Here is a 25,383-nt window from a genome sequence, read left to right as displayed (position 1 = left end):
GTGAGTTCGAGGTCATCCTGGTCTACAGAGCAGGCTTCAGGATAGTCAGGCCTACAGAGAGAAACCCTGTCTTGAAAAAAACACACAAAGCAAGCAAACAAAAAGAGCACTGGTTGCTCTTTCAGAGGTCCTGGGTTCAGTTCCTGGCACCTGCCTGCCCAGGAACCATAACTGTCTGTAGCTCCAGGTGCAGGGGATCTGGATTCCCGGCAGCAGGGCACACATGTGGTGCATATACATGCATGTAGGCAAAGTACCCCTTCACACAAAATAAAATAGATGTAGTTAGAAGGATATAGGAAGACACTTGACTTCAACCTCTAACCTCCACACTCCACACATGCTTGTGCAATCACACACAGGCACATATCCATCAGATATACACATGCACACACATGCACATAGAGAGAGAAAAGGTCACTTTTCCAAAACGGAACAATCATAGCACCGGTGACATGTTCAAATGTTCACCAGTCAGGATGTTTAAAGAGCAATCTGCCGGGGCTGGAGAGATGGCTCAGCGGTTAAGAACATTGCCTGCTCTTCCAAAGGTCCTGAGTTCATTTCCTAGCAACCACATGATGGCTCACAACCATCTGTAATGAGGTCTGGTGCCCTCTTCTGGCCTGCAGGCATACACGCAGAAAGACTATTATATACATGATAAATAAGTATTTAAAAAGAAAAAGAACAATCTGCCAAGAGCAATGGCAAGCATCTTTAATCCCAGCAGCACTTGGGAGGCAGAGATAGACAGATCTCTGTGAGTTGAAAGGCAGCCTGGTCTACAGAAACAAAGACCAATCTGGCGCTTGCTCATTTATGTTTCCTGCTAGAGCCGCTTTGTCTTAGCTCAGGGAGCACGTTCTATTGCAGATGGTCAGTGGCTCAATGAAGGTAAGCACATCTTTAATAGGTTTTCTTTTTTTGTGTGTTTCTTCTTTCTTTCCTTTTCTTTCTTTCTTTCTTTCTTTCTTTTTTTTTTGGACAGGTCTCAGAGCGTTGGGATTACAGGTATACACCGCTACACCAGCAACTTTATTTATTTATTTATTTATTGTTTATTTATTTATGAGATAGGGTCTCTCTGTGTAGTCCTGGCTGTCCTGGAACTCTCTAGGTAGACCAGGCTGACCTTGATTCACAGAAATTGTCTTGCCTCTATCTCCAAAGTACTGAAATTAAAGACATCCATTAGCCCACAGTGCTCTGTTTTTAAAAACCTATAACCACCCTGAACCACCCTACCACTGGACGTAAATGGGGAAGACTCCAGGCCAGGATTTGCTATCTGCCATTTCTACCACATTCACCATGGGAAGAGAAAGCAGCGGTGTCAGAGCTGAGCACTGGTGGTGCACGCCTTTAATCTCAGCACTCAGGAGGCAGAGGCAGGTGGATCTCTATGAGTTCAAGGGCAGCCTGGTTTACATAGTGAATTCCAGGACAACCAGGGTGATGTAAGGAGACCCTGTCTCAAAAACAAAAATTTAGTAAGACAGGATAAATTACTAATTTAGACTTCAGGTCAGGTCACTAAATTTCCGGGAAATGTGTTTCACAGCCACAGTGGAGACGGCACAGTATTGCCCTTTGTTTACTTTTCCGTGTTGACCTCCAGAGCCCAGCCTGGAGACATGTTTCCCTTTTAGGAGCTGCAGCCCCAGTCTGAAGCCAGGACTAACAGCTCTGCAGTCTGTGTTCTTCGGTACCTACGGCTGACGCACACACGGAGAGAAGCTGTGAGAAGGTGCCGTGTACACCAAGTTCTCTCAGCGTGTCACCACGCAGAGGGTAGGGGCTTAAGCTCTGACAACACCCTTGCCCACAAGGATGGGCGGCAGAGGCTCAGTTTAGAAGTTCTGCCTTCGCCCAGCTGTGCACACTCACAGTGGCCTCTCTGGAGGAGGGAGAGCGCTGGGCAAGGATCTCTAGCAACGCCACACTTTCTGTGCAGCCGGACATTGGGCATTCGGAAGTTGCGGGAAACCACCACTGGGGGGAACACGGAGCCAGCATATGGTTGGATCCCAGCCCCAGCTAGCGCATTCTCAAAGGCCAAGTACCAGCCTTCCCAACAGTTTTCCCTTTCCTGTCTCTCCGGTTCAAGTCTCAGGCTTCAGCTTCCTTATATGGCTGCTAACACTTGACTGTCAGCCTAGATAGCAGGCAGAAAGCTGAACACGACACCCTGTGGGAGATCAGGACAGCTGCTTTCTGAGTCAGATGTGCCAGGGGTTCTGGGATGAGGATTTAAACCAAGCAAACTTCCTTCTCTAACTCCTCCCCTCACTCTCTGGGATGCCCAAGGAGACCCTTTAGCACAAACCTTAGCCGCAAGAGTTAGTCACCACCCTGGAGGAGAAGGGCTGCCCATACTTGCTCTCTTCCCTTATAGCTCTAAATTAGTCTTTCCCAGAGCAAAAATAAACCTGCTTTATATCAAACATGCTTCAGCCTAGTTCTTGTCTTTAAAAAAAAAAAAAGTGGCAGAAAAAGGCAAAGGCAAAGAACTCTCCAGTACCAGGCAGAGATCTGACAGCAGAGACTTTATTAAGTATACCCCCCTCCAAATATAAACACAACTCAGTAAAAAAACAAAACAAACCATAAAACATCAGGCCTGGAGCCGTAATAAAACAGAGACAAATGAGCAACACAAATACAGAGGTGGCCTAAATGGGGAGGACAGAGCCAAGTGGACTCCTGTGGGGTGGGGACGGCCATAAATACTGAAGGACTTTAACCTGGGAGCCCTAGAATGCCCTAATGAGCTGCTGGGGAGCGAAGCTGGGGGCAGTGTCAGTAGCTAGATGGCTCTGGGGGACAGATGCTGCTTGGTTTGGCCCTGGCTGCCACTTGGCCCCACACCCCAGCTGTGAGCAACTTCACTTGGGCCCCTGGGCTTCAGATTCCTCATCATCATCTTCATACATTTCGCCCTCCTCCTCAGCTGTGGCATCCTGGTACTGCTGGTACTCAGATACCAGGTCATTCATGTTGCTCTCGGCCTCGGTGAACTCCATCTCATCCATGCCCTCGCCCGTGTACCAGTGCAGGAAGGCCTTGCGCCGGAACATGGCTGTGAACTGCTCCGAGATGCGTTTGAACAGCTCCTGGATGGCCGTGCTGTTGCCAATGAAGGTGGACGACATCTTGAGCCCACGGGGTGGGATGTCGCACACCGCTACCTTGACATTGTTGGGGATCCACTCCACGAAGTAGCTACTGTTCTTACTCTGGATGGCCAGCATCTGCTCATCCACCTCCTTCATGGACATGCGCCCGCGGAAGACAGTGGCCACGGTCAGGTAACGGCCGTGGCGCGGGTCACAGGCGGCCATCATGTTCTTGGCATCAAACATCTGCTGGGTGAGCTCAGGAACTGTCAGGGCACGGTACTGCTGGCTGCCCCGGGCTGTAAGTGGGGCAAAGCCAGGCATGAAGAAGTGCAAGCGGGGGAAGGGCACCATGTTGACAGCCAGCTTGCGGAGGTCAGCGTTGAGTTGACCGGGGAATCGAAGGGAGGTAGTGACTCCACTCATGGTAGCAGACACAAGGTGGTTGAGGTCCCCATAGGTGGGTGTGGCCAACTTGAGGGTGCGGAAGCAGATGTCGTAGAGGGCCTCATTGTCGATACAGTAGGTTTCATCCGTGTTCTCCACCAGCTGGTGGATGGACAGCGTGGCATTGTAGGGCTCCACCACAGTGTCCGACACTTTGGGCGAGGGCACCACGCTGAAGGTGTTCATGATGCGGTCAGGGTACTCCTCACGCACCTTGCTGATGAGCAGCGTGCCCATGCCTGAGCCTGTGCCCCCGCCCAGCGAGTGTGTCAGCTGGAAGCCCTGCAGGCAGTCGCAGTTTTCACACTCTTTCCGCACGACATCCAGGACTGAGTCCACCAACTCTGCGCCCTCAGTATAGTGCCCTTTGGCCCAGTTGTTGCCAGCACCGCTCTGACCTGTAGAGACAGAAGAAGCAGGTGATGGGCAAAGTCAAGGGTCTACAGCAGACCTCAGGACCCGCCAGACACCCCGGAAGTACGTTGGTTCCCCTGTGGTCTGTAAAATGCACACTGGGCTAACACGCCTTCTCACTCCACCCTGGGCATCACTGTTGAGTTGTGGGGATCTCAGCTGCAGACGCTGTGAACAGGGTATGGAGAATCTGGGATGAGATGAGAGCCTTGCTATCTCTCAAGGATGTCTCAGATGAATAGCTCAGCCTTCCTCTCTGGCTCACCTTTCCTCCCAAGGTCTGCTGAGACCTTGAAGGGAGATGAAGGCTGTCCTTAATTCAGTCACCTCATCCCTCTAAGCCAGAATAAAAGGAAACCCTGAGTATCTATTGTGACCGAGGACTGGCTAAGAACTGGCACGTGCTAGTCTAGTACCAAAGTCTTTAAACACAACGACATATCTGTTTCTTTAGAGAGAGAGAGAATATGTATGTGTTGGGTATGCGTACATGTGTGGGTGTGCACATGCCCTGGCACACGTGTGAAGGTCAGAGGACAACTTAAAGGGGTTGGTTCTCTCTTTCTACCACCTGGATCCCGGGGATTGAACTCAGATCATCAGGTTTGATCACAAGCCTCGTTACCTATCGAGCTGTTTTACTGACTCAAGATGCTAGAGTCCTGAAAGGAGAGATGCAAGACTGTCTTCCTTTGTCTCTCACGGGGCATAGGCTCAAGGACAACTTGACCTCTTGACACGCGCTCATAAACTGGAGTCCTCCAGAGACTTTTGTTTTGTTTTGTTTTTCAAGACAAAATTTCTCTGCATAGCCCTAGCTGTCATTGGAACTCCCTCTGTAGACCAGGCTGGCCTCAAACTCACAGAGATTTGCCTGCTTCTGCCTCCCGAGTGCTGGGATTAAAGTTGTGTGCCACCACCGCCCAGTCCGGTGTCCCTACTTTTGTCCCCACAACTCTGTAATAATTCCAAAAGCTTGTGCTTTATATGTTATTCTTTGTAAAACATTGAGAGGGATTATTTCCTACCCAGAACCCTGTATCTGGACCTCTACTGTCCACTGTAATATGGAAAGTCATTTTTGCCCTCCACCCGGTTTCTGTCATCAGAGCTTGGAGCAGGGGAACTTACCAAAGATAAAGTTGTCGGGCCTGAAGAGGTGTCCAAAGGCTCCAGACCGCACGCTATCCATGGTTCCGGGTTCCAGATCCACCAGAATGGCTCTGGGCACATACTTGTGAGCTGAGAGGAAAGAGGAGTCAGTGGTGTGAGTTAAAGAGTTAGGGAAATCTACCTCCCTCTGAATCCTGCCCTCAGCCTGCCAGTCTCCTGCACTTAGTAAGGGCTGGAACTTGTTCTACCAATAGTAAGCTCTGGCCTGGCTATGAGTGTAATGACTGACACCCAGGACAGGTAGAATCAAGTCTTGCCTGTCCTCGTCCCTGGACTACTCAAGGCCATCGTTATCATTAAATACATTTGCATCTTACTCCAGGGTAGTCATTTTTGACGCTGTGAGTTTGGGTGCCTCATTTACAGTCATACCTGCTAGGTTCTTGGTCAGTGAATGCTAGGGCTCTATTTACCCAAGGGCCCTTCTTGCCAGGGTCAGAATGGACATGGAGTGGTACTCACAGGAGGCCTCATTGTAGTACACGCTGATGCGCTCCAGCTGCAGGTCGGAGTCGCCCACATAGTTGCCACTGGGGTCTATGCCGTGCTCATCACTGATGACCTCCCAGAACTGTATAAGGACAGGAGAAGAGACTTCAGCGGGCGCTTGTGACCCTACTAGTACGTCTTTGCCGTTCTGAAGTCTTAAAGCCCTCGGTGCAAAAGTAAAACTTGGTGCAAAAGTAAAACTTTGGGACCTTACTAGACCCAGCATAAGGCTTTAGAAAAGAATGAAAATGCATACCTACTCTGCATTATCTGGCTAACATTACCAGGCCCCCAGGGTGGACTAGGACTCAGCCCACACTGGCAGGTTCTACCCAGTGCTGCACCTGTAGGGAAATGCAGATCTCTCCTGAGGTCATTTTTTATTCTTACTTTTCAAGAAAGGAACTGAAGGCACACAGAAGGTAGAAATCTGCCCAGAGCAGGTGATAGAGCCAGTTGGATTCAGCATCGGGTTCTTAGTCACTACCTGTGACCCTCAATGCCAGTGCAAAACATTTACACGGACAGGTTCCATGGGTGCCTGGTATGTTATCACGTGTGATCCACAACTGGATCTGCAGAAGAGCCCTCAGGAGTCTCCAGCAGCAGAATGGCTTGGCTGAGGCAGTGACAGATGGATCTCTGTGAGTTCGAGGCCAGCCTGGTCTACAAGAGCTAAGTTCCAGGACAGCCAGCTAGGAGTGTTACACAGAAAAACCCTGTCTTGATAAGAATGGCTTGTCTAAGGGTCATGCACCTACCTTATCTAGGAGCCTGGCAACACCCAGGATCATTGGCTCACAAGCTGCTAACCCTCAGGTAGTGAGTCCCTTGCACAAGACCACAATGCTCTTCAGAACAGCCACTGCCAGCATCACTTCAGCAGGGCAAGACAGCACAGAGCAAGGTCTAAGATTCAGAGTTCACAGCAGCCGCACAAGGGCTCCTTATGCTGTAGTGTCCTCCATACACTGGGCTGGCCCCAGGACAACAGGTTCTTGTGCGAACACAGTTAATCGCATAGAGCATAGGAGTAACAGCCGCAGATAGTCATCACTGTTATATAGTCCTGGGGGCCCGGGAAGGAAAGGCATACAGACAGGAAGACGCTTCATCAGGGCACATAGAGTACCAGGCCAGCAGCAGCCACCTTGGCCGCAACACCCTTCATCACTGCTAGGAGCTCGAGAGACTTGCAGATAAGTTAACAATATAAAGGCCTAGAGAAACAAAAGACCTCTACCTGGGAGTCGTGTGGAGAAAAAGATTGCCCAGGGTTGAAAGAAGCTTAGGAAACAGTCTGCATGTGCTGTCTATATTTAGATGTCTTAGAGACATCCTGGGGACGTGGTCTTGGGGTTGAGAAAAAGGGCATTTTTACTGTCAACCCTTTGGTGTTGTTGGAGTTGTCACGTGCACGTTGGCTTTTATTTTATTTATCATTTTTCATTTTATATATTTATTTTTGAAACAGAGTTTCTCTGTGTCATCTTGGCTATCCTGGAGCTCACTCTGTAGACCAAACAAAGAAACACAAAACTGAAACAAGGTTCTTGATCTGTCACCCAAGCTAAAGCAACCTTAATCTCCCTGCCTCAGTCTCTGGGGTCGCTGGTACTGCGCGTGTGCAGCAGCATGCTCAGGTCTCTGTAGTTTTCAGGTTCTGCTTTGTTCGCTCTGCTGGAGAGCAACTTCAAGGCCGCTTGCATGCTAGACAGACTAATGCCTCATCACTGAGCCACACCTCTAGCCAACAACTGCTTTTGTAGATTAAAAGTAATAAAACGTAATTCAAAATAAAATATTCCTTGCTGCAATGGTACAGAGCTGCAAACCCAGTACTTAGAAGGCTGAGGCTGGAGGATCATGAGTTCAAGGCCAGTCTGGGCTACATATTAAGATGCTAACATAAAATAACATAATAGAATATATAGAATATTCTACGTATAATATTTAATAAGTAAATGAATAGACTTAATTAAATTAAATGAGTAGACTTATTTAAATTAAATGAATAGACTTATTTAAGTCAAGGAGCATCACTACAGAAAAGAAAACCACCAGGTGTTGGGAACCCAATCTAAAGTCCCTTAGCCTCCAGATTCCAGTCAGCAAACCGCAGCGCTGCTGTCCACGGTGCTGACCCTCTTGGGGTGCGGGCCTCTGAAGACAGCAGGGTAGTGGGACATGAGTGCAGAGTTGGGATGCATGACTCCCGCAGGAAAATCCACGAGCCCCCAAAGATATTCAGTTCCACTGGGACTCACCAGGTCCATTGGCGCTCAGGTGGACTATACCCTCCAAAGGTTCCTGCTTGGGTGGGGTGGTACTCAGGCAGCCAGTGGGGCACACACAAGAAGTGTAGACAAAGGCACCATATAAAGATATTTTCTAGGGGACGTCTTTATAGGAGAATGAATCTAGGATCCCAGGCCCCAGCAAAAGAAACAAAAAGGGTGGCCCAGTCATTTCTGCTCCTAGGTGAGGGCCCATGTCACCACCCACCTTGACACATCTGCACACACCTATACTAAAATTCCTGCCTTGCTCCAATCCATGGTGTGATCCAAGGCAAGTGACTCAACATCTAGAACCTTCATCTTTCTCAGCCTTAAGGGAGGGTGATACCCACACCACACACACCCAGGGCTTCACTCCCAGGAGACAGTGACCTTATGCATTGCTGATGCACCTCTTCTGTTGCTTCCAAGCATTTCCTCCTGACCTCACACTTCTTGTCTCCACGCCACCCACACCTCTGCCCAGTCACCTCTCTGAAGCCAGTGGCCCTTTGTGCCAAGATAGGCACCACCCAAGGACCCACAAGCAGAAAACCAGCCCTTGACGCTCACTCCCTCAGCTGCTTCAGGTGGCAGGGAAAACTTTCCCCGCTGCAGCTAACACCAGGGACCCTAAAGCCAGCTGCAATACAGGAAGTAAATCTGGCCAAGGAAGTTCAAATGGCCTGGGGCAGACGCAAAGCGAGTCAATCCCCACAGGGCCTGGCCCGCCCTTCTGTCGGGTCTCTGGGGGATCTTCTAGGTCAGAGGGCCTCATACTGACTACTACACCCATGCAGGGAGACAATGGGAAAGGAAGACACGCCTGCCCAGATAGTTTACTCATTGTTTGCCCTGTTAAAAAAGGATCAGGTATTCAAAATTTAAAAACATGTAATTAAAAAAAAAAAGCACACACATCAAAAGCCTCAAAAGAATAAAAACTGTGGCCTAAGGGCCACAGTGCTGAGAAGCAGACCAAGCTCTGCTGAGTCTGGCATTCGGAACTCCCATTTCTGGGACGGACAGAGTCTGGTCTGGGTACGGACCTGATTTCCAGGCCCTTGCTAAACAGGAGGCAGTGTGAGCACAGCACAGCACCAGTGCTAGTACAGGAGAACCACCCAACAGGCCTTGGGATCGCAGGGTCCCCTCCCCCACTCACCCCTGGCCTTTCCAGGCGCAGATGTTCACGGAAGGCCTGGCACCTGTGACCACATTAATGAGCGCTCACCCTCCCTTCAGGCGGGGGCAGCTGTCAGTGATTACCCCAGGAGTCCTGATTTGATCTTGGGCTTCCCCTGCAAGCCCCCTCCCCAAGTTCCTCTCTAGAATAGGAACAGCTGTCTCTTCAGTGATTAGGGAGCCTCCCTGGTGCTGCTTCCCTCCCCACCCCCTAACTAGAGGAACCTCCACCCTAGAGCCAAACTTGCAATTTACATGTCAGCCACGTGACCGCCCCAGCCCATGGTAATTAGCTTTTTGTTCCTGCCCGGTTTCTATGGCAACAGCCTCCAGAGGTAATCTTTGCTTCTGTCCCCTCCCTTCCAGGACCTGTCTATCCCACCTCCTCCTTTGGGAACTAGCTATACGCCGAGCCGCGTCTAGCGTCCAGCATCCGCCTGGACAAAGCTCCTCTCAAATATGGAGCTCAAACAATAGTTCAGAAGGGAGAAGAAGGAGGTAGCTGACCCCACCCACCCAGACCCAACCCAATCCCAAGTTGGGCTTCTGCAGGGATCATCAAGCGGTTCTGTCTCCCACTGGCTGCGTGACCTTGAGTAAGGAATCCTAGGGCGTGGAAACAGGACAGCTACCTCACTAATCATAGTCGGGATGCAGAGTCACTGCACCAACCCTCCCCCCCCTTTTTGCCTAGGCTTCAACACCTGGTGGGGGGCTAACAATAGAGGAGAAACAGGCCATCCTTGCAGTCGGCTTTGTTCTGTGCTCAATCCCCAGTGGGAGGCTCTGGGAGGGAGCAGTTAGAGATGGGAGATTTGCAAAAAATAGGGAGAATCCAGTTCTGGACCAAGGTCATCGGAGTCCAGGCCCAACCCCTCCAACAAAGGAACAGGGTGGGGCAAGGAAGCTGAGGGTGTTCTGAGCAAGGCTGAGGATGTGAGGGCGGCCTTGCTTCTTGAAGACCGTCCAGTTCTTCAGTAGGGGTTCGGGCATGTACAGTCATTATGGCTTTAGGGGAGAGCCCCACCCAAAGTTGCCCGACACACCCATCTTACTCAAGGCTTAAGTGGCAGTCTCAAAGAAGGCCACGCCCAGTCGGCGCCCCCAACCATATCCACTGTACCTGCTGGAGCCATGGTGTGTGTGGGTGAGCAGAATGGATGGAAGTGAAAGTCAGAAGGGTTTGCCGCTAGCTGTCCGCAGCCACCTAGGTGCGGAGCAAAGTGACGCGAGTGAGGGGAGCTGATTGGGGATCCCAGGGTCCCAGGAGCCGGGCAAGGGGCTGGGCTCCTCCCTTTGTTCCGCTGGAGGCTTCCAGAACAGTTTCTTTCTCCTCCCCCCCCCTCCCGGGGCTGGCCCTCGTGGGGACGCAGGACGCCGGACGGCTCAGCCTCACCTTGGCCCCTATCTGGTTGCCGCACTGGCCGGCCTGGATGTGCACGATCTCCCTCATGCTGACTTCAAACGGCTTGAGTTGAGAAGCAGGCGGACAGCGGGCTGCGGAGGATCGGTGGCCTCTGCCGCGCCCTCTTATAAGAGGCTGCCCCGCCCTCGCTAGCTGATGTCAGTGCTGCCAACCAATGCTGGGGCGCTGCCGCAGAATGCGGCAGGCTCTGCAGCATCAGCACCACGCATCGAGATCCGCCCGCACAATGCGGAGCATGTCTGGCCGCGCCTTCGGAGGAGGGGCCACCGGAGGGCCTTCGGCTCTGGGGACAATAGAGAGCCCAGGTTCCTCAATGCCCCACCCCAGTAGCTACCCTCCCCATTTCGTCCCTGCCCCAACCCCACCCTGCAGCTTTGTGAAGAAGGTCTTTTTTACTCTCACGTGCTTAAGAATCAAGACCCATATTCTCTGAGTTTGCTGGGTTCCTTGGGGTGTGCGAGCTTGGGAAAGCTGGAGCCTCCTTGATATTTCTGTGCAGAACTGGGAACGCAAGTCAGGAAGGTGGTGGATTTTAGCTCCAACTCTGAGGTCACTGTTTTCTGGAGGAGAAAGGGCTACCAGTCCCTTGCTCCACAAAGGGTTGGCATGAGGGTGCAGATGTACCTGGGATACGAGGATGCACAGTTTCTGGCAAGTAACCCTGTTTCTTGAATATCTGCGTGGAAAATTCACTTAAGGAGATATAAGCCAGTCAGTGGAGGATGCTGAACAATGTCTTCTGCCTGAACCATTCCTGATGTCATTGGTATCCTCCCTTTCACTTTTGGTACAAGTGAAGGCAAAAAGGGGGCATAGAGTGAGCTGGAGCTACTAGGTAAGGACACTGACTGTGTGTGGAGGGGGCCCATTGGGAGGAAGAGCCAACCGGTCTGAAGAAGACATGCAATGTGTTCATATACAACACTGATTTAATATTCATCTATAGCCAGTGACACCTCATGGGGACTTTTTGATATTTCAATGGCAGAAGTTCTGGAAGAGTTTGAGATAGTACTACCACACATAGATGGTCCAAAAACATTCATTTCACAAGAGCAGCTAAAAGCAACCTGCCGGTGCCTTTGTCCAGTTTGCACAGGCGTGTGCTGGATAGAGTGGCTGTGTACAACTCTTCTCTGAGGATAAGCTTCTGAGTTAGCTGAGTTTAGAAATGGGTCTTTTGTTCTCAAGAGATGCTCCTCCCCCACAATGTGTCCATGATGTGGCTTTTTGTAGCTGGTTTCCAGCTGGCCTGGTTCAAGAAGTCCTGGGTGAGCATCTGGCTCTGTCTCCTTGTCTGGACAGGGAAGATGCATTCAGAGGCCTGGGCTGCCTCCCTGTCAGATGACATCAGGCCAGGCCATATCCCCGTGTCCCCAGAGAGCTACAGTGCCAGGATAAAGGCTGACTCACGATCCTGTCTTCCAGCAAAGGCTGGCCCTGCCGGGAACCAGCTTCTAACCTCAGTCCAGCAAGGCTGGAGCTGATAGTGTGGATAGGGTCTGGCTTGTTGCCACTCCGTCTTAGAGGTGGTTGAGGGCATATTAGTCCAGACTGAGGCCACCCCAGGGAGGAGGACAGTGGAGTGCTTAGCATCGGTGGGGGACCCAATATAGACTCTGCAGTAGGAATTTCAGGTTGTAGCAGTAGAAGGGCTTGGGGAGTCTGCCATTTCACAGCAGCAAGAACTGTAGCTCACCCCATGTGCCACTCCCTGGGACTCAGATACCCTCGCGCTCCTAGGCACCTCCTCTAACCTGAGAGCCACAGTCTAAATACTTCCCTAGGCTGGTAGAGCACTGGCCCTGCCAGTCTCTCCCAGGAGGGCAGTGTTGAACAGAAACAGACCCCAACCCTGACCTATGCTTTGCTACAGGCTCCTCAGGGTAGCTCGGTGGTGCTATGGCTGAAGGTGCTGGAGGAATGAGGTCAGGAAAGGGGCAGGCTCTGGCCGAGGTTACAGGTGGGCCCCATCAGGGGCTGGGACTCTGGTCCTGCTGCAGTGGATGGCTGAATTGGAAGGAGCCTGAACAGTCTTGTCACCAGAGAGGTAAAGCGGAGGCTTCTGAACCTGCAGCTCCTTGCTCTGTTCTGGCGTTTGTAATACAGAGGAAGCCAAGTGGGGCTGATTAGGGTATTTGGTGTGCTTCCGGACTGTGAATTCCTAATGCAGGCAGGCATCCGTGGCTTTTGAGACTCCCTTCTTACTGTCCTGACTGCTGTCCTTACCCTTTCCCCACTCAAACTTGAAGCAACTTCCAGACAGAGCTAGGGAAGATGGTGCTGAGGCTCCCTCTGAGCTTAGCATTTCAATGGCTTTCTGGCTCAGAGCCACAGGTTCTGTCACTAATAGGCCAATGGAGGCCAGAGGAGGCACTTGGCGGGTGTGTGTGTGTGTGTGTGTGTGTGTGTGTGTGTGTGTGTGTGTGTCTGTGTGTGTGTCTGTGTGAGCAGTTGGGTCCCACCTCTCGGGGGGGTCCCAGCTCTCGGGATTGCCATGAACCACGACTAGTCTCTAGGTCAGTCCCATTACTCAAGTGTACGTTCTGCAGTGCTGGTCCCTTTATTGAGGAAGGGCCTCGCTTGCTTGAACAGCCTACTGCATGGCTACGGCTGGATTTTCCCGGTCACAAATTCCCCTTTCAGAAGCCCTCACCAGGAGTAGTGCTCCTTTACGGCTCTTGTCATTCTTTTAATTCAGAAACTTTCTGTTCATCCCAGCAGTAGAGGGCCCAGCCTGAGTGACCTGAGGAGCTGGGTGGGGCCGCCTAGTCACTGAGTAGAGGCGAAGCTCCCCAGAGGTAGGGACTGTCTTTTCAGGAGCCTGTGGTCTGACCCTTGCCTGGAGCTAGAATCCCCATCCCATTTCTTCCATTCCCCACAGCTACCCTGGATGACCCCTGCAGTCACATTTACCCTTCCTTCTGGTCCCAGGCAGTTTGTGTTTCTATTTTAAAGCTCATCTAATCTGCCCTTCGACAAATAGAGACCGGGAAGGCATGACAGTACCTGTGGTCTCACAGGACGCAGCCCATGGGGTATCATTGCCACCCTCTGCCCAGCGCCCTGGCCATGAGACCAAAAGCCACCTCCCTGCTCACCATGAGCACAGCAGCACCTCCCTGAGTGTCATGCGGAGCTCCTGACTGCGAAAAGCATAGATGAGGGGGTCAACGATGGAGCTGAAGATGATGAGAATCAGGAAGAGGTTGAAGTTCTTAAAGATGCAGCTGCAGGTGGGGTGCTGAGGGCACAGGACGATGAGTAAGAGATGCAGGAAGAAGGGGCCCCAGCACAGGAAGAAAATCCCCAGAAGGATAGTGAGGGTGGCGGCACCCTTAAGGCAGAAGCCTTGGCGGGCAGAGCGCTGCCTCTTGTGGAGCCGGGCGATCCCCTGAGCATGCTGGCAAGCTCGAGTGAGCATATGGACATACAGAATGGCCATGAGAGCCAGCATCGCCAGAAAGAAAGTGACAAGGCAGAGGAGGACGGCTGTGTGATTGTAGTAGGTGATAAAGAGGGTGCTGAAGAAGATGCTGGCCACCCAGATGCCCACAATGGCCCGTCGTGCCCGGGGCAGTGTCACAATGCTGTGGTAACGCAGGGCGTAGAAGATGGAGATGTAGCGATCTATGGCGATGACACCGAGGAAGCACAGGCTGGACACCATGGAGCCACAGATGAGCACATCCATGACATTGTCCAGCTGCTGCACCAAAGCAGCCTGGGTCACCAGGGCCCCTGCCTCCAGGAGCAGGATGATGGCAGTCTCCAGCACGATGCTTATACTCACCATCAGGTCAGACAGGGCCAGACAGCAGATGAAGCAATACATGGGTGAGTGCAGGTTGCGGTTTTTGGTGATGGCTATCACGACCAGCACGTTCTCCACCAGACTCACCAGCCCCAGGCTGAGGAAGAGGCCATCTGGGATAGACACCTGCAGGCACCAAGGCCCTGTCTGGTTGGTGGCCAGTCCAAGGTGAGGGGTGACTGTGGAGGTGGAGTTGAGAGAACCCAGAAGCCTCTTCTGGGGCCCCTGAGTGGGCATAGTCTTGTCCAGGAAGTAGGAAGCAGTCAGGGGAGGCTTCAGCTCCAGGTGGTATCAGCCTCCCAGTGTCCCGTTGGGCTCATGGTGTCATCAGGGGTCTCTGACGCTCCTCACACCCGCCTCTTTCCATCTGGGCACTCTCCAACTTTCCTTCACACTCGCCCTCTTTCCGGCTGGACAGGTCAGCCTAGGCATGGCACAGGCAGAGTCTAGACGCTTCCGGGCTGCGACTCTGAGCTCTGCTCATGAAGCCTAGCTACCTGTGTAAAGGAGCCCAACCTTCTGCTGCCCTCGCTGCCTCCTCCTGGGAAGTGACTTGGATACAGACATTGCTAAACTTAGCACCTCCCAGCTTCTTGGTCCCTTGCCTCCCCCAAGCCAGGGTGGGCTGAGGTCGGGGGAAGAATGGAGCCTTTCTCTGAATCTTTTAACTCGCCCCTCCTCCTCAGGGTGGCCACATGACGGGCATGTGCCCCAGCACCCTGGACTGCCTCTAGAGGGCATAAGCAGCACCCAAAAACTGGAGAACTGGCTCCAGACCTGGCACAGGGTACTGCATTTCCCTTTGTGTTCAAAGCCCCCGTAGACTCACCAAATCAGGCATCCAGTCTCACCAGGACCTGCCCTGTGCAGCCCTACCTAAACCCCCAAACCTATCTCTATACCACTTTCCTGAGTTGTCTTTGACCTCCTTCCTCTCATGCTGCTCTGCCTCGGGCACAGTCACAGGTTGTGAACTGGGCACCCTAACTCCCACCCTCAGCATGCCAGGGGCAGTGACACTTCTATCTGAAGTGGGAGATGTGTACACAGAGCACCAACTCAGCTATGGAGGTCAAGATAGCTTGAATTCAAGGCTGAACCGAGGAGAACTTTGAGAATCAATGACAACTGTAGGGACTTCAGGCAGAGCTAAGCTAAGCAAAAGACCTATACCAATGGGCTCAGATGAGCGCGGGCAGGGTCCTTCAAGGCCCCAAGATTGCTAAAGCCTCCTTTAGCTACAGTTCTGGGTGTGGCAGGAAGCTTGTCACTTCCTGGGAGCTGAGTAGAGGGGAGCCTGAGGCTATCCAATAGCATTCTTTAGTTACGGCCTTCTCTTACACTCATGAATCCCTCCTCTCCCCAGGGTACAACCCTTCCTTCCAGAAGTCCCATTTCCTCTGTGGAGCACATGCCAGCCCTGGAGCCAGGAACTACATCAGAGTAGACTCTGTGGGCCAGTAGCTGGGCATGTGACTATTCATAGTGGTCAGGACATCAGGCAGGGGTGGTACCAACCCACCCCAGCTCACCCCTAGCCGCTGCTGGGCTTTCTCCATGGCACCTGCTGCTTTCTCATCAGCACAAGATGCTCCTTTCCATGCAGGTGAAGAAAATAAGGTAAGAAAGCCAGCAGTGGAATTAGAGGCAGGAATTAGCCGGACTGCACTTAGTGTTTGTGATACTAGCGTTAAAAGTCCATTCTTGTTACTTGTTTTTCAGAGACAGGCTCTCACTATTTATTATGTAACCCTGGCTGGCCTGGAATTCACTTGGTAGAGCAGGTAGAGTAGGCTGGTCCCGAACAGCGATTTGCTGCCAGAGTGCTCATATTAAAAGTGTGCAGCAGCTAGACGTCTGTCTGCTTTCTCTTACCTACTTTGGCAGCGCCTGGTCATAAGGTGCCCATATAGAACAGCCACTGTGAAAGTCCACATGAACTAGATGAGTATCCACAAACATTAGAGCATGGTCAGGACTACGTTCCCAAATCGATAAATAAAATACAATTTCTATCAGTTACGTTGGGCCTTTCTGGACCTCAGCACTATCCGTTTTGTCGATCTTGGAACATTACATTGACATGGCATCTTTCAGTTTATACTGTGTTCACACCAAGGGTCACCTTGTTATTCGGGTAACTAAGACATTCAGGCTGTGGTATTCAGCATGTGAAAGGCTCAGGACATTTGGCAGCTTGTGGCCAACCTTATCCTGATCAGTGCTGTTGGCAGGTCTTGCTGGACATCATCGGCAGACACAGGCATGTGCTTACGTTGAATGTTACCTACCAATGGAACACTGCAGGCATGAGGTCTATCTTCAGGTTTAGTGGATCTGGCCAAGCCATTTTTCAAACTGGTGAACCTGCTTCACAAATCGTGTTCATGCCTTCAGGTGTACTGTTACAGGCATACAGGATGAGGCAGGACTCTGGGTGTCCTGAGTGTCCTAAGCCTCAGAGAAGGGCTCACACTGCCACAGCCACATTCATCCCAGCTGTCTGCCTCCTACGGCATGCGCCTTATTCTGCTTCTATCCAAGAAAGGTCCCAGGTCTGATGGCATGGGCCGAGCCATGGCTGGCCCCTAAAGCCACATGATGCCCAGGCCTCCTATAGCTGCAGGCCACTTTCCACTTCTGGGACATGAAAGAGCAAGTGCCCCCTGCCCTAACTTCCTGTGCTGTCACATTTCAGAGAGGCTGGGTTTTCTGGCTTCAGAATGAAGTCTTTGAGACAACCACAGTTCACCCTGCAGACAGCCTGACTTCAAAGGGTGGGAAAACTGAACAGTCTCTGGCAGAGGCAGCCACATCCTTTATGGCAAGCTCCTGCCAAGGGGCATTGAGAGGAAGGTGACCATGCCTTGGGATTCATTTTGGATCACAAAGTCACAACTAGAGTCTTCAGCGAAGGAAACAGTAAAGCAGAGCTGGGAAAGTCAGCTTGTGCTATGCTGTAGTGGGGAGATGGCCAAGTTAGTCTTGGGGCTGTCTGGACTGGAAGGAGCCGAGTACCCCAAGCCTGTTAAAACAACATGACAAACGACACGTAGGAGTGACTACCTACTTAGTAGGGGACACTACCTGCAAACTAAGGCGGGGAGCTCTCGCCATGAAGCAAAAGGCAGCCTGCATTCCAACAGGCAATTCCACAGGGCAAGAGGCTGAGTGTTTCTCTGGGCTGAGTGTTTCCCCAAGGCCCCCAGACAGTGTCAACATGTCCCTTCTGGCTCTGGTCACAGAGGATCTCACAGGTTCTCAAGAAGCCCATGCATGGGGTTGAAGAGATGGCTGCAAGCAGTTAAGAGCACTGACCGCTCTTTCAGAAGACCCAGGTTTGACTCCCAGCACTCACAAGATGACTAAGAATTGTTTGTGATAGCCAGGTGGTGATGCACTCCTTTAATCCCAACACTTGGGAAGCAGAGGCAGGTGGATATTTGAATTTGAGACCACCCTGGTCTGAGTTCCAGGATAGCCAGATCTACACAGTGAAACCCTGTGTAACCCATACTATCCTATGGGGGTGGGGGAGAGAGAGCGAGAGCGAGAGAGGTCTGCAATTCCAGTTCCAAGGATCCGACATTATTTTCTGTACACCTTTTTCTGGTTTCTGTAAGCATTGAATGTAGATGGCGCAGACACATATTCAGCAAAACACCCATTCACACAATAAAACAGAAGTTAAAAAGGCTATGTCACCATGTTTTCATTTGAAAGTCATTCATTTCCTCTGAACTTTCTCTGGGAGGCAGCAAACAGTTTCTCTCCCTGACTACATGAAAAATGCACAAATACCCAACAATTCTGCACAGGAGCACACAAGGAGGCACCTCTGAGATTGAGGTGTGGGAGGAGTGGGATACAGTACCACCCCCACCTAGGTGGCAGGCCAGACTTGAAAGCTGCTTAGATGACATGCAGATTAGGTGTGGTGGGGCACACTTTTAATTCTAACATTTGGGAGGCAGAGGCAGGCTGATCTCTGATGTCAGCCTGGTCTACATAACAAGTTCTAGGCCATCGAGGGCTACACATTGAGACTCTATCTCAAAAGTTACTTTTCCTGATGATCCACAGATGACGTAAATGACTGGTTTTTATTTATCACCATTAGAAATGGATTCAGTTGGAAGTTAAGTCTGAGCAACATTCTGAAGCCGATCATTTAATGGCCTCTCAGGATACAGGCCTGGAGGTGGGAAGCTCATGAAGGCCTAGGGCATCCTCTGCTTCACTGTTCCTCGTGGTTGTAGCATAGCTGCTGCAGCTCCAGATGCCATGTCTTCATCTGGACGGACTTACAGCTGCTGAAAGGAAGAGGCAGGATGCCAGGTTTTCTGTGCTTGCTTGTCATTTCCAGAAAACAAACCCATTCCTAGCCAATCCCTCCTCCCCTTAGCTGAAACTTACCACAGGCCACTCCAACTTGAACTGGGATCCAGACACTGAATTAGGACCATCTCAACAGTACCCCTCTCTGGGACTGGGTGTAGATCTCCCACCAAACCCAGGAGTAGGTGAGGCAACTGATGGGGGCTATGCCCCCCCAGGCCTGCCCTCCCCAGCCCCCTGCTGACCCATGAGCACAAGTAGTAGAACCTGTATCCAGACTTCATGGCCTTGCCAATTCATGCTGGAGAAAAAACAGAGATGTAGCACCAATTCATGTGACATGTAACTTCTCACCAGGCACATATGTTGAACACAGAACCCCTTGCAAATGACTGACTTAGAAGTGGGCTGTGACACTTAGGCTGACTACAGATGGATACAGGTCTAGAATTATGGGTGGTTGTGAACTACCTGCCATGGGGGCTTAAATCAAACTCTAGTCCTTTGCAGAAGCACCGAGCACAGTAAGTACTTTTTACCACCATGCGGCCCCCTTTTCATTAATTTGGTGTGTTTGCATAGGCGTGCACACGCCACAACGTATGTGTGGAGGTCAGAGGACAACCTACAGGAGTTAGCTCTCTCCATCCACCATATGGATCCTGGGGATTGAACACAGGTTAGCAGGTTTGGCAGCAAGTACCTTTCCTCACTGAGCCATTTAGACAACTCTCGGGACATCCCTGAAACATGCTTTATTTGTACCTAGTCCATACCAGATGCATCCAGTGATGTCTGAAACAATGTCTGAACTTCCAGGAAGCAATCAATGGACCAAAACTTAGGATGGACCTCACTGGTCATCTCTCAGACTAGAGACCATGGCAGTACCTCCCCCAGGCTTTGTATAGGCACAGATGGGCAGGGCTGCCCAAGAGAAACCCTGACACAGCTTATAACAGTCCAGTAGCCTGGATCTTTGCACAATCAGACAGCTTATGAGACACGAACCTCTGGCCCTGCCTGGATGTGGTCTCTGTTTCTGCTACTGGACTGGGGGTTCTTGGTCAGGGCTCTCCACTCATGCCTAGATCAAACACCCTTTAACCTCTGGAAAGCACCCCTGACTTGCCTAAGAAAATTTTCTGCCTCAAACCTGCTTCTTGGCATCTCTTTCAATTCTGGGTGCTTCATGCTCCAAACCCCTCTTTTGAGATGGGGTCTCATGTCTGGCTTCGAACTCGTTACAGCAGAGGATGATCTTAAACCCCTAAATCTCTGGTCCCTCCCTCTACCTCCTGAGCACTGAGATCACAGATGAACACCAGCACACCTGGTTTGTATCGTGCTGGGCATCGAACCCAGAGCTCTCTGCACACTGAACAAGCAGTCTACCAACTGAGGCACGTCTCCAGCCTTCCAAATTTACTAATAAAATTTCTAGACTGGAACTACTGTTCAATGGTAGATCATATGCCAGGCCCTGGGTTGATCCCCACCACTGCAAACATGCTGGGTATAGCATGTGTGGAACGTTCAGTGCCCTCTAGCAAGGAGCATGGGGGGTCCTTGCACCGAAGACTTTGAGATAACCCCTTTCAATGCATTAAGTTACAAATTCTGGAAGTGTGAGGCACACAGCAGGGTGTATATGGTGTGGGGCTCACTGCTCCTGGGCTATGTTTGAGGGCACTGGAGGAAAAGCTCATTCATAGCAGAGCATAACCCACTCACATTTAGAGGGAAAACAAAAGACACGGGTAGATGACATGGTCAGCATTTCTACTTTAGGGAACTGGTTAATCCAACCAGAAAAGAATCAGGAACATAATTGCACAGCTCTGGGGCACAGCATCTGGACAGTCAGTCCCAGTCCCCCTCGCCCTCAGGATTGTCCTCCCGAGGCACCTCCAGGTCGTTGAAGTGGAAGTTGGCCATCATGTCACGTAAGGCCAACATCAGCCTGATCAAGCCTTGATTGCGGTTCGGACCCCCGGCCACTCCTTCCTCCAGCCTCTCCTGAACAATGAGACATATCTAAGTGGGGGCTGTCTGTACAGATTTGAGACCCGGGTTTAATAGATTGGGCCTGTCCCCTCCCAAGGTCCCTGCCCAGAAGACACAGCTCTAAAAAGCCAAATGTGCATGTTTAACCATGGCCAACCTACCATGATGCTGACCGTCTCTCAGCCTCACACTACTCACCCGGGAATGGCTATTGCAGTTTCTGCAGGCTGCGTCCCCACTTCCTAAGCACGGCACAGTCTCAGCCGTTCCTGCCTCCACCCTGAGCTGGACTTGCCCATTAGCAACTTGGGAGGGAAAGACCAATGTGCTCCATCAACATACCTCTGTGGTGTAATTTGGCAATAATGACCGGAAGAAGAGGGCAATTGTGTTTCCATGGCTGACTGGACTCAGCCTAAAAATTAAAAAAGGTCAGCAAATGAAGGTCAGCAGACACTGTGGGGTCCCAGCCCTGTCAGCTGTCCTTACCCAGTCTAACTGCTAGGGACAGGCAGCCTCTGAGTGGGGCTTAGCTTCTGGGGTCTGGGGTGGCCAGTGATGACTACTAACCAGCCTTCAGTGTAGCTGTGGACACCCAAGAGCAACAGGGAACGGAGAGGTGGTGTCCCAGAGTGGTGGCTCTTTAGGGAGCGCTTCTTTTTTAATTTTTTTTATATTTTTAATATTTATTATGTATACAATATTCTGTCTGTGTGTATGTCTGCAGGCCAGAAGGGGGCACCAGACCCCATTACAGATGGTTGTGAGCCATCTCTCCAGCCCCTTGGAAGAGCGTTTCTGCACAGGCTAGAGGACCAGCTGTCACCCTCTGGCCGGCTGGGGCACATCTTTCTACGAAGCAGGGGACTCTGACTTCCTGGTCTGGTATGTCCTTCTTCTTTCTCAGTCACTTTCTCCCACAGGCAGATTTGACGCAATGTCTAACTCTGGGTTCTAAGTTTGATGTCTGCTGTGGAGCGCGCCAGGTCAGAGGTAGCTCTTTATTTTGCTTCCCCCTGAGCTTCTCACACCTGCTACAAAACCTATGGGGCAGAGCGCAGACCTCTGGTGGGTTCAGAGGAAGCTCCACGTTACACTACTTGCCCTTTTCGCCTGTGTTTGTCTTTTTTCCTTCTAACCTGTAAGGGCAGCCCCAGTGAGCCCCAAAGCACTAACGAGGGTTTGTGGGTGAGAGAACAAAGCAGGGAAGGTAGGTACCTCTCTGGTCTGACGTACGAGTAGATGGTGTCCAGGGGCGGCAGAGGATCAAATCCCATCACAGACTGTGTGGTCACGTCCTTTAGGAGGGGACAAAAATAGAGACTCTGGAGCACTGCTGGCAGCTCCTGCCTTCCTCAGCTGCAGTGGTCTCCACTCAGACTCGAGCCATCTGCCGGGAGGCAGTCACTACACCTGGCAGAAGTGGCCATTTCTGTTTCAAGAAACTTTAGGTCTGGGTGGAACAGACTGTCCCAGAGGATCATCAGGGGGAACACGTATGACATTTTATCTCAATCAGTGAGATGTAGGACAGAGGGCATTTTCCACAGGTGCTACCATCTATATTCATGTTACAAATGACTGGCCTAACTACAGACCATGGACTAGGGAGGAGAGCCACTGGGCTGCTGGTTCACCAAATGATGCAGCCGTGCCCCCGCCCCCCCCCCCCCCAGTGCCAACAGAAAACACATCTGTGAAAGCAGAGCCAAGGTTCTGCCGCAGGTGGCACACAGTTACATGAAGTATTGCTGCAGGGGTATGTGAGGAAGGGCTAGGTCTCCATCACAGAGAGTGTGACACCCTGAAGAAATAGCTCACTAAGGCAGTAATACAGTGAGGAAGGCCCAGAGAAACTGGCTGAGGGGGAAAAGTCCTCTGTACCAGTTTCAGCTCTGCCTGGCATGCAGGCCACATTGTGGGTAGCTAGCTATACTGTGACTGGCACACAAAGTCCTCATTTTCAACAGTCCTCTCTTACCGAGGGTAGGGCAGCAACAGCCTCCTTGATCTCAGAGAGTATCACATGGCGGTGGATGTTTCTGGGTGCACGCTGGTACAGCACCTTCCGCCTGAGGCCAGAGCAGACAACGGCAGATAAACTGATAAACTGTGCCCACTGTGCAAAACACCAGGTCACCCATACCCACCTTGGGGAGATCCAGCAAGGACTAGCTTGTTCCACTTCTGGAAAACCTCCTACCTCACTCTTGGTGGAAGCTGTGTTACTAGCCCATAGCACCGAAGCAAGAGTAGACTCTGAAAGCAAAGTCTACTAGCTTGTTCTGCACTCTGGTCCCTTCATCTATGATGTGAAAATGAGGGTAGCTGTGAGTAGTCTGGTGAGACACTAGATGGTGTCCACAACGGAAGCCCTGGGTGTGTCAGTCATTGCTGCTACGGTAGGGGGTCTGCCTCCTACTGGACACAGACTGAGAACCAGTGCAGGGAGAGGGCTGAAAGCAATAGTACTTCTGCTTCGTCATTCCTCAGATAGTCTAGAATTTAGCCTCATGTGTACCACTGGACCTTCTGACTCCACAGGGAGATGATACAGTCAGGGCACAACAGAGCCCTCAGAACTAGCCTGGCCTAGCTGCCATGAGCAAAACTGCACAAACGGGCAAAAGGGCTGCTTCTCAAATGCAGCAATGACAGCTTCTGAGTTACAGAAAACCCCACATGTAGAAAGAAAAACAACAACAGGTTGCTTTGGCTGCCTTTTGGCTTCAACTTTTGTCAACAAGAGTAAGAAAAGCCATCAAGGGTTGGAGAGATGGCTCAGAGGTTAAGTGCACTGTCTGCTCTTCTAGAGGTCCTGAGTTCAATTTCCAACAACCACATGGTGGCTCACAACCATCTGTAATGAGATCTAGTGCCTTCTTCTGGTGTCATACATGCTGGCAGAATACTATATACATAATAAATAAATAAATCCTTTTAAAAAAAGAAAAAAAGAAAAGCAATCATGATAGCAAATATGGGAACAGGGCACAAAAGCAGAAACAAGCTGAATAAAACACCAAGGTCCACAACCACCACCCCTGCACATCTCTGTGTAAACAGCAGCAGCCATGCCCAGAACTTCCTGATGGCTCCTTCAAAGTCAAGCTGAAATCAGAGGTCCCATGTTTGTGATAAAGACCCAGGAGGAGACACAGAAAGCACTTGTGCCCGCAGGGTGCCCGACTTATCTGTCAGGCTCAGCTCACCTATTCTCACAGGCCTCCACAGCAGGGTCCCCAGCATCCACTGCTTGCAGAACCTCACGGACATTTTCCTCCAACCAGTTCATAGTGGCGGGATCTTTCCAAAGAAAGTGTGACCTCCCAAGGTACAGACTCACCAGCTGACTCAGGGCGGGGGGCTGGCTGTGAAGAACAAGGAAAGCAGGCATTTGGCAGAGCTCCATGGTGGGCAAAGGGGTATCCAGGAAAAGCCTAGTGCCTTGGACTAAGGAGGCTACCCCTTGGCCACTGACCAGGGATAGTTTACCTTCCGAGGGCTGGGTTCCTGAGGGGTTGAGCACACCTCGTATTGCTCGAGTTTAGTAATAAAAATCACTTGACAGAAATGTGGAAAACACAAGAATGAGTGTTTTTATGTGTGGAACACCACCAAAGGATGGCCTACAGCTGCTGGCTAGGAGCCTGTAGGAAGGTGGGAGCCACGACATGACATATGTTGGGTTTTTTTCTGTGTGTTTCTTCTTCTTTATGAAAAATGGGACAGCACAGAAATCTGGGGAAATGAATGACAATAAAGACCCGAGCAAACCTCATGAGACGAGAGACTGTCCACCTGGCCCGCAAAGGTGAGATGTCTTGCACTTGGATGTGGGCTCTAGGGGCTTTCTCAGCTGGACAGTTAGCCCCCAGGACAGACTTCTCTCTTCCTTTAAGGGGGAGGGGAATGGTGCCTACAGGCTCACATCCTTACCTTATCTCAGCATCTGGCCCAAAGAAGCGGTGGTTTGAGACGGTTGCATCAGGTCGCACACTGCAATACTCCAGCAATGGCATAAGAGCTGTGGGGGGAGTAATGGCTCCATGCACATACACTGCAGTCCTGCTGTGCTGGCTCCCAGCCACTGTATGTTCTTAAGGTAAAGGAAGCTGGATAGCCAAGGGTCATTTCTGATTAGCATTACAAACTTGTTCCTAGGCTGGGTCTCTCGCACCAAGGCTCCAAGGTACCTCTGAACCCTGGGAAGTGAGTGCATGTCGTGCTGACTCTCGTTCCATCTGCATCCAAGGAAGACTTGCCTATCCCCTCTAAGTCTGGGTGTTTCATCATACGAAGGTCAGACTTGAATGAAGACTAGAGGGAGTAGGGCTGACTGTGTCCTGCAAGAGCTAACTCCGCAGGGACCAGGATCATATCAGTGGTCAACACAGGGCTCCCCTTGCATTGAGTGCTGTTCACCCAAGTGTTGGCTTCTCTAAACAGCTTGCATGCCGGTAAGCTACAGAACATACAACAGTCCTCCCAGTGACTTTCTGGGGACAAGCTCGTGCTGCAGCATCCCGTGAGGAGGTAGTGCTTGCTCAGCACATGGTCTACCAGCCTATGGACCTTCAGCTGGTCAACAGAAAAGGCACTGCTAGCTATAGCAGACCACAGAAGGCATAGGCAGCTTCTAATGGAACTGACCCTCACTGGGTCAGCAAATCTGGCACTATTTCTGCTGGA

General features: G+C 51.3%; 3 protein-coding genes across 11 annotated transcripts in view; all 3 read right to left on the bottom strand.

Annotated features, from left to right (window-relative positions):
* Positions 1–2,534: 2,534 nt before the first annotated feature.
* Tubb3 (tubulin beta 3 class III) lies at positions 2,535–10,656 on the bottom strand. Its single transcript, XM_048437542.3, has 4 exons — positions 10,503–10,656; positions 5,616–5,724; positions 5,112–5,222; positions 2,535–3,964 (listed from the first exon to the last, which is right to left on the bottom strand). The coding sequence occupies exons 1-4, from the start codon at positions 10,557–10,559 to the stop codon at positions 2,889–2,891; spliced, it is 1,353 nt and encodes a 450-aa protein (XP_048293499.1). The 5' UTR covers positions 10,560–10,656; the 3' UTR covers positions 2,535–2,888.
* A 787-nt stretch (positions 10,657–11,443) lies between these two features.
* On the bottom strand, positions 11,444–15,051 carry Mc1r (melanocortin 1 receptor). Its single transcript, XM_048437544.3, has one exon. The coding sequence runs from the start codon at positions 14,581–14,583 to the stop codon at positions 13,630–13,632; it is 954 nt and encodes a 317-aa protein (XP_048293501.1). The 5' UTR covers positions 14,584–15,051; the 3' UTR covers positions 11,444–13,629.
* A 2,982-nt stretch (positions 15,052–18,033) lies between these two features.
* Positions 18,034–25,383, bottom strand: part of Tcf25 (TCF25 ribosome quality control complex subunit) — a 30,809-nt gene continuing 23,459 nt past the window's right edge. For 2 of the 9 annotated variants that reach the window (XM_085681874.2, XM_085681873.2), the window contains 6 exons: positions 24,631–24,790; positions 23,904–24,062; positions 22,673–22,763; positions 21,910–21,989; positions 21,034–21,106; positions 20,450–20,703 (listed from right to left, as the gene is read on the bottom strand). In XM_085681874.2, coding sequence (XP_085538000.2) covers positions 20,548–20,703; positions 21,034–21,106; positions 21,910–21,989; positions 22,673–22,763; positions 23,904–24,062; positions 24,631–24,790 — 719 coding nt within the window. In that variant the 3' untranslated portion in view covers positions 20,450–20,547. Of the gene's footprint in view, positions 18,660–18,762; positions 18,784–18,951; positions 18,986–20,449; positions 20,704–21,033; positions 21,107–21,909; positions 21,990–22,672; positions 22,764–23,903; positions 24,063–24,630; positions 24,791–25,383 lie in introns of those variants that run through there. The other 7 variants (XM_048437537.3, XM_048437536.3, XM_087900559.1 and 4 more) reach the window with 6 other exon arrangements.

This window comes from Myodes glareolus, chromosome 22, assembly GCF_982192425.1.
Source record: "Myodes glareolus chromosome 22, mMyoGla1.1, whole genome shotgun sequence".
NCBI lineage: Eukaryota > Metazoa > Chordata > Mammalia > Rodentia > Cricetidae > Myodes > Myodes glareolus.
The sequence above is the reverse complement of the archived record's forward strand: the minus strand, read 5'-3'. Positions and strand labels throughout refer to the sequence as shown.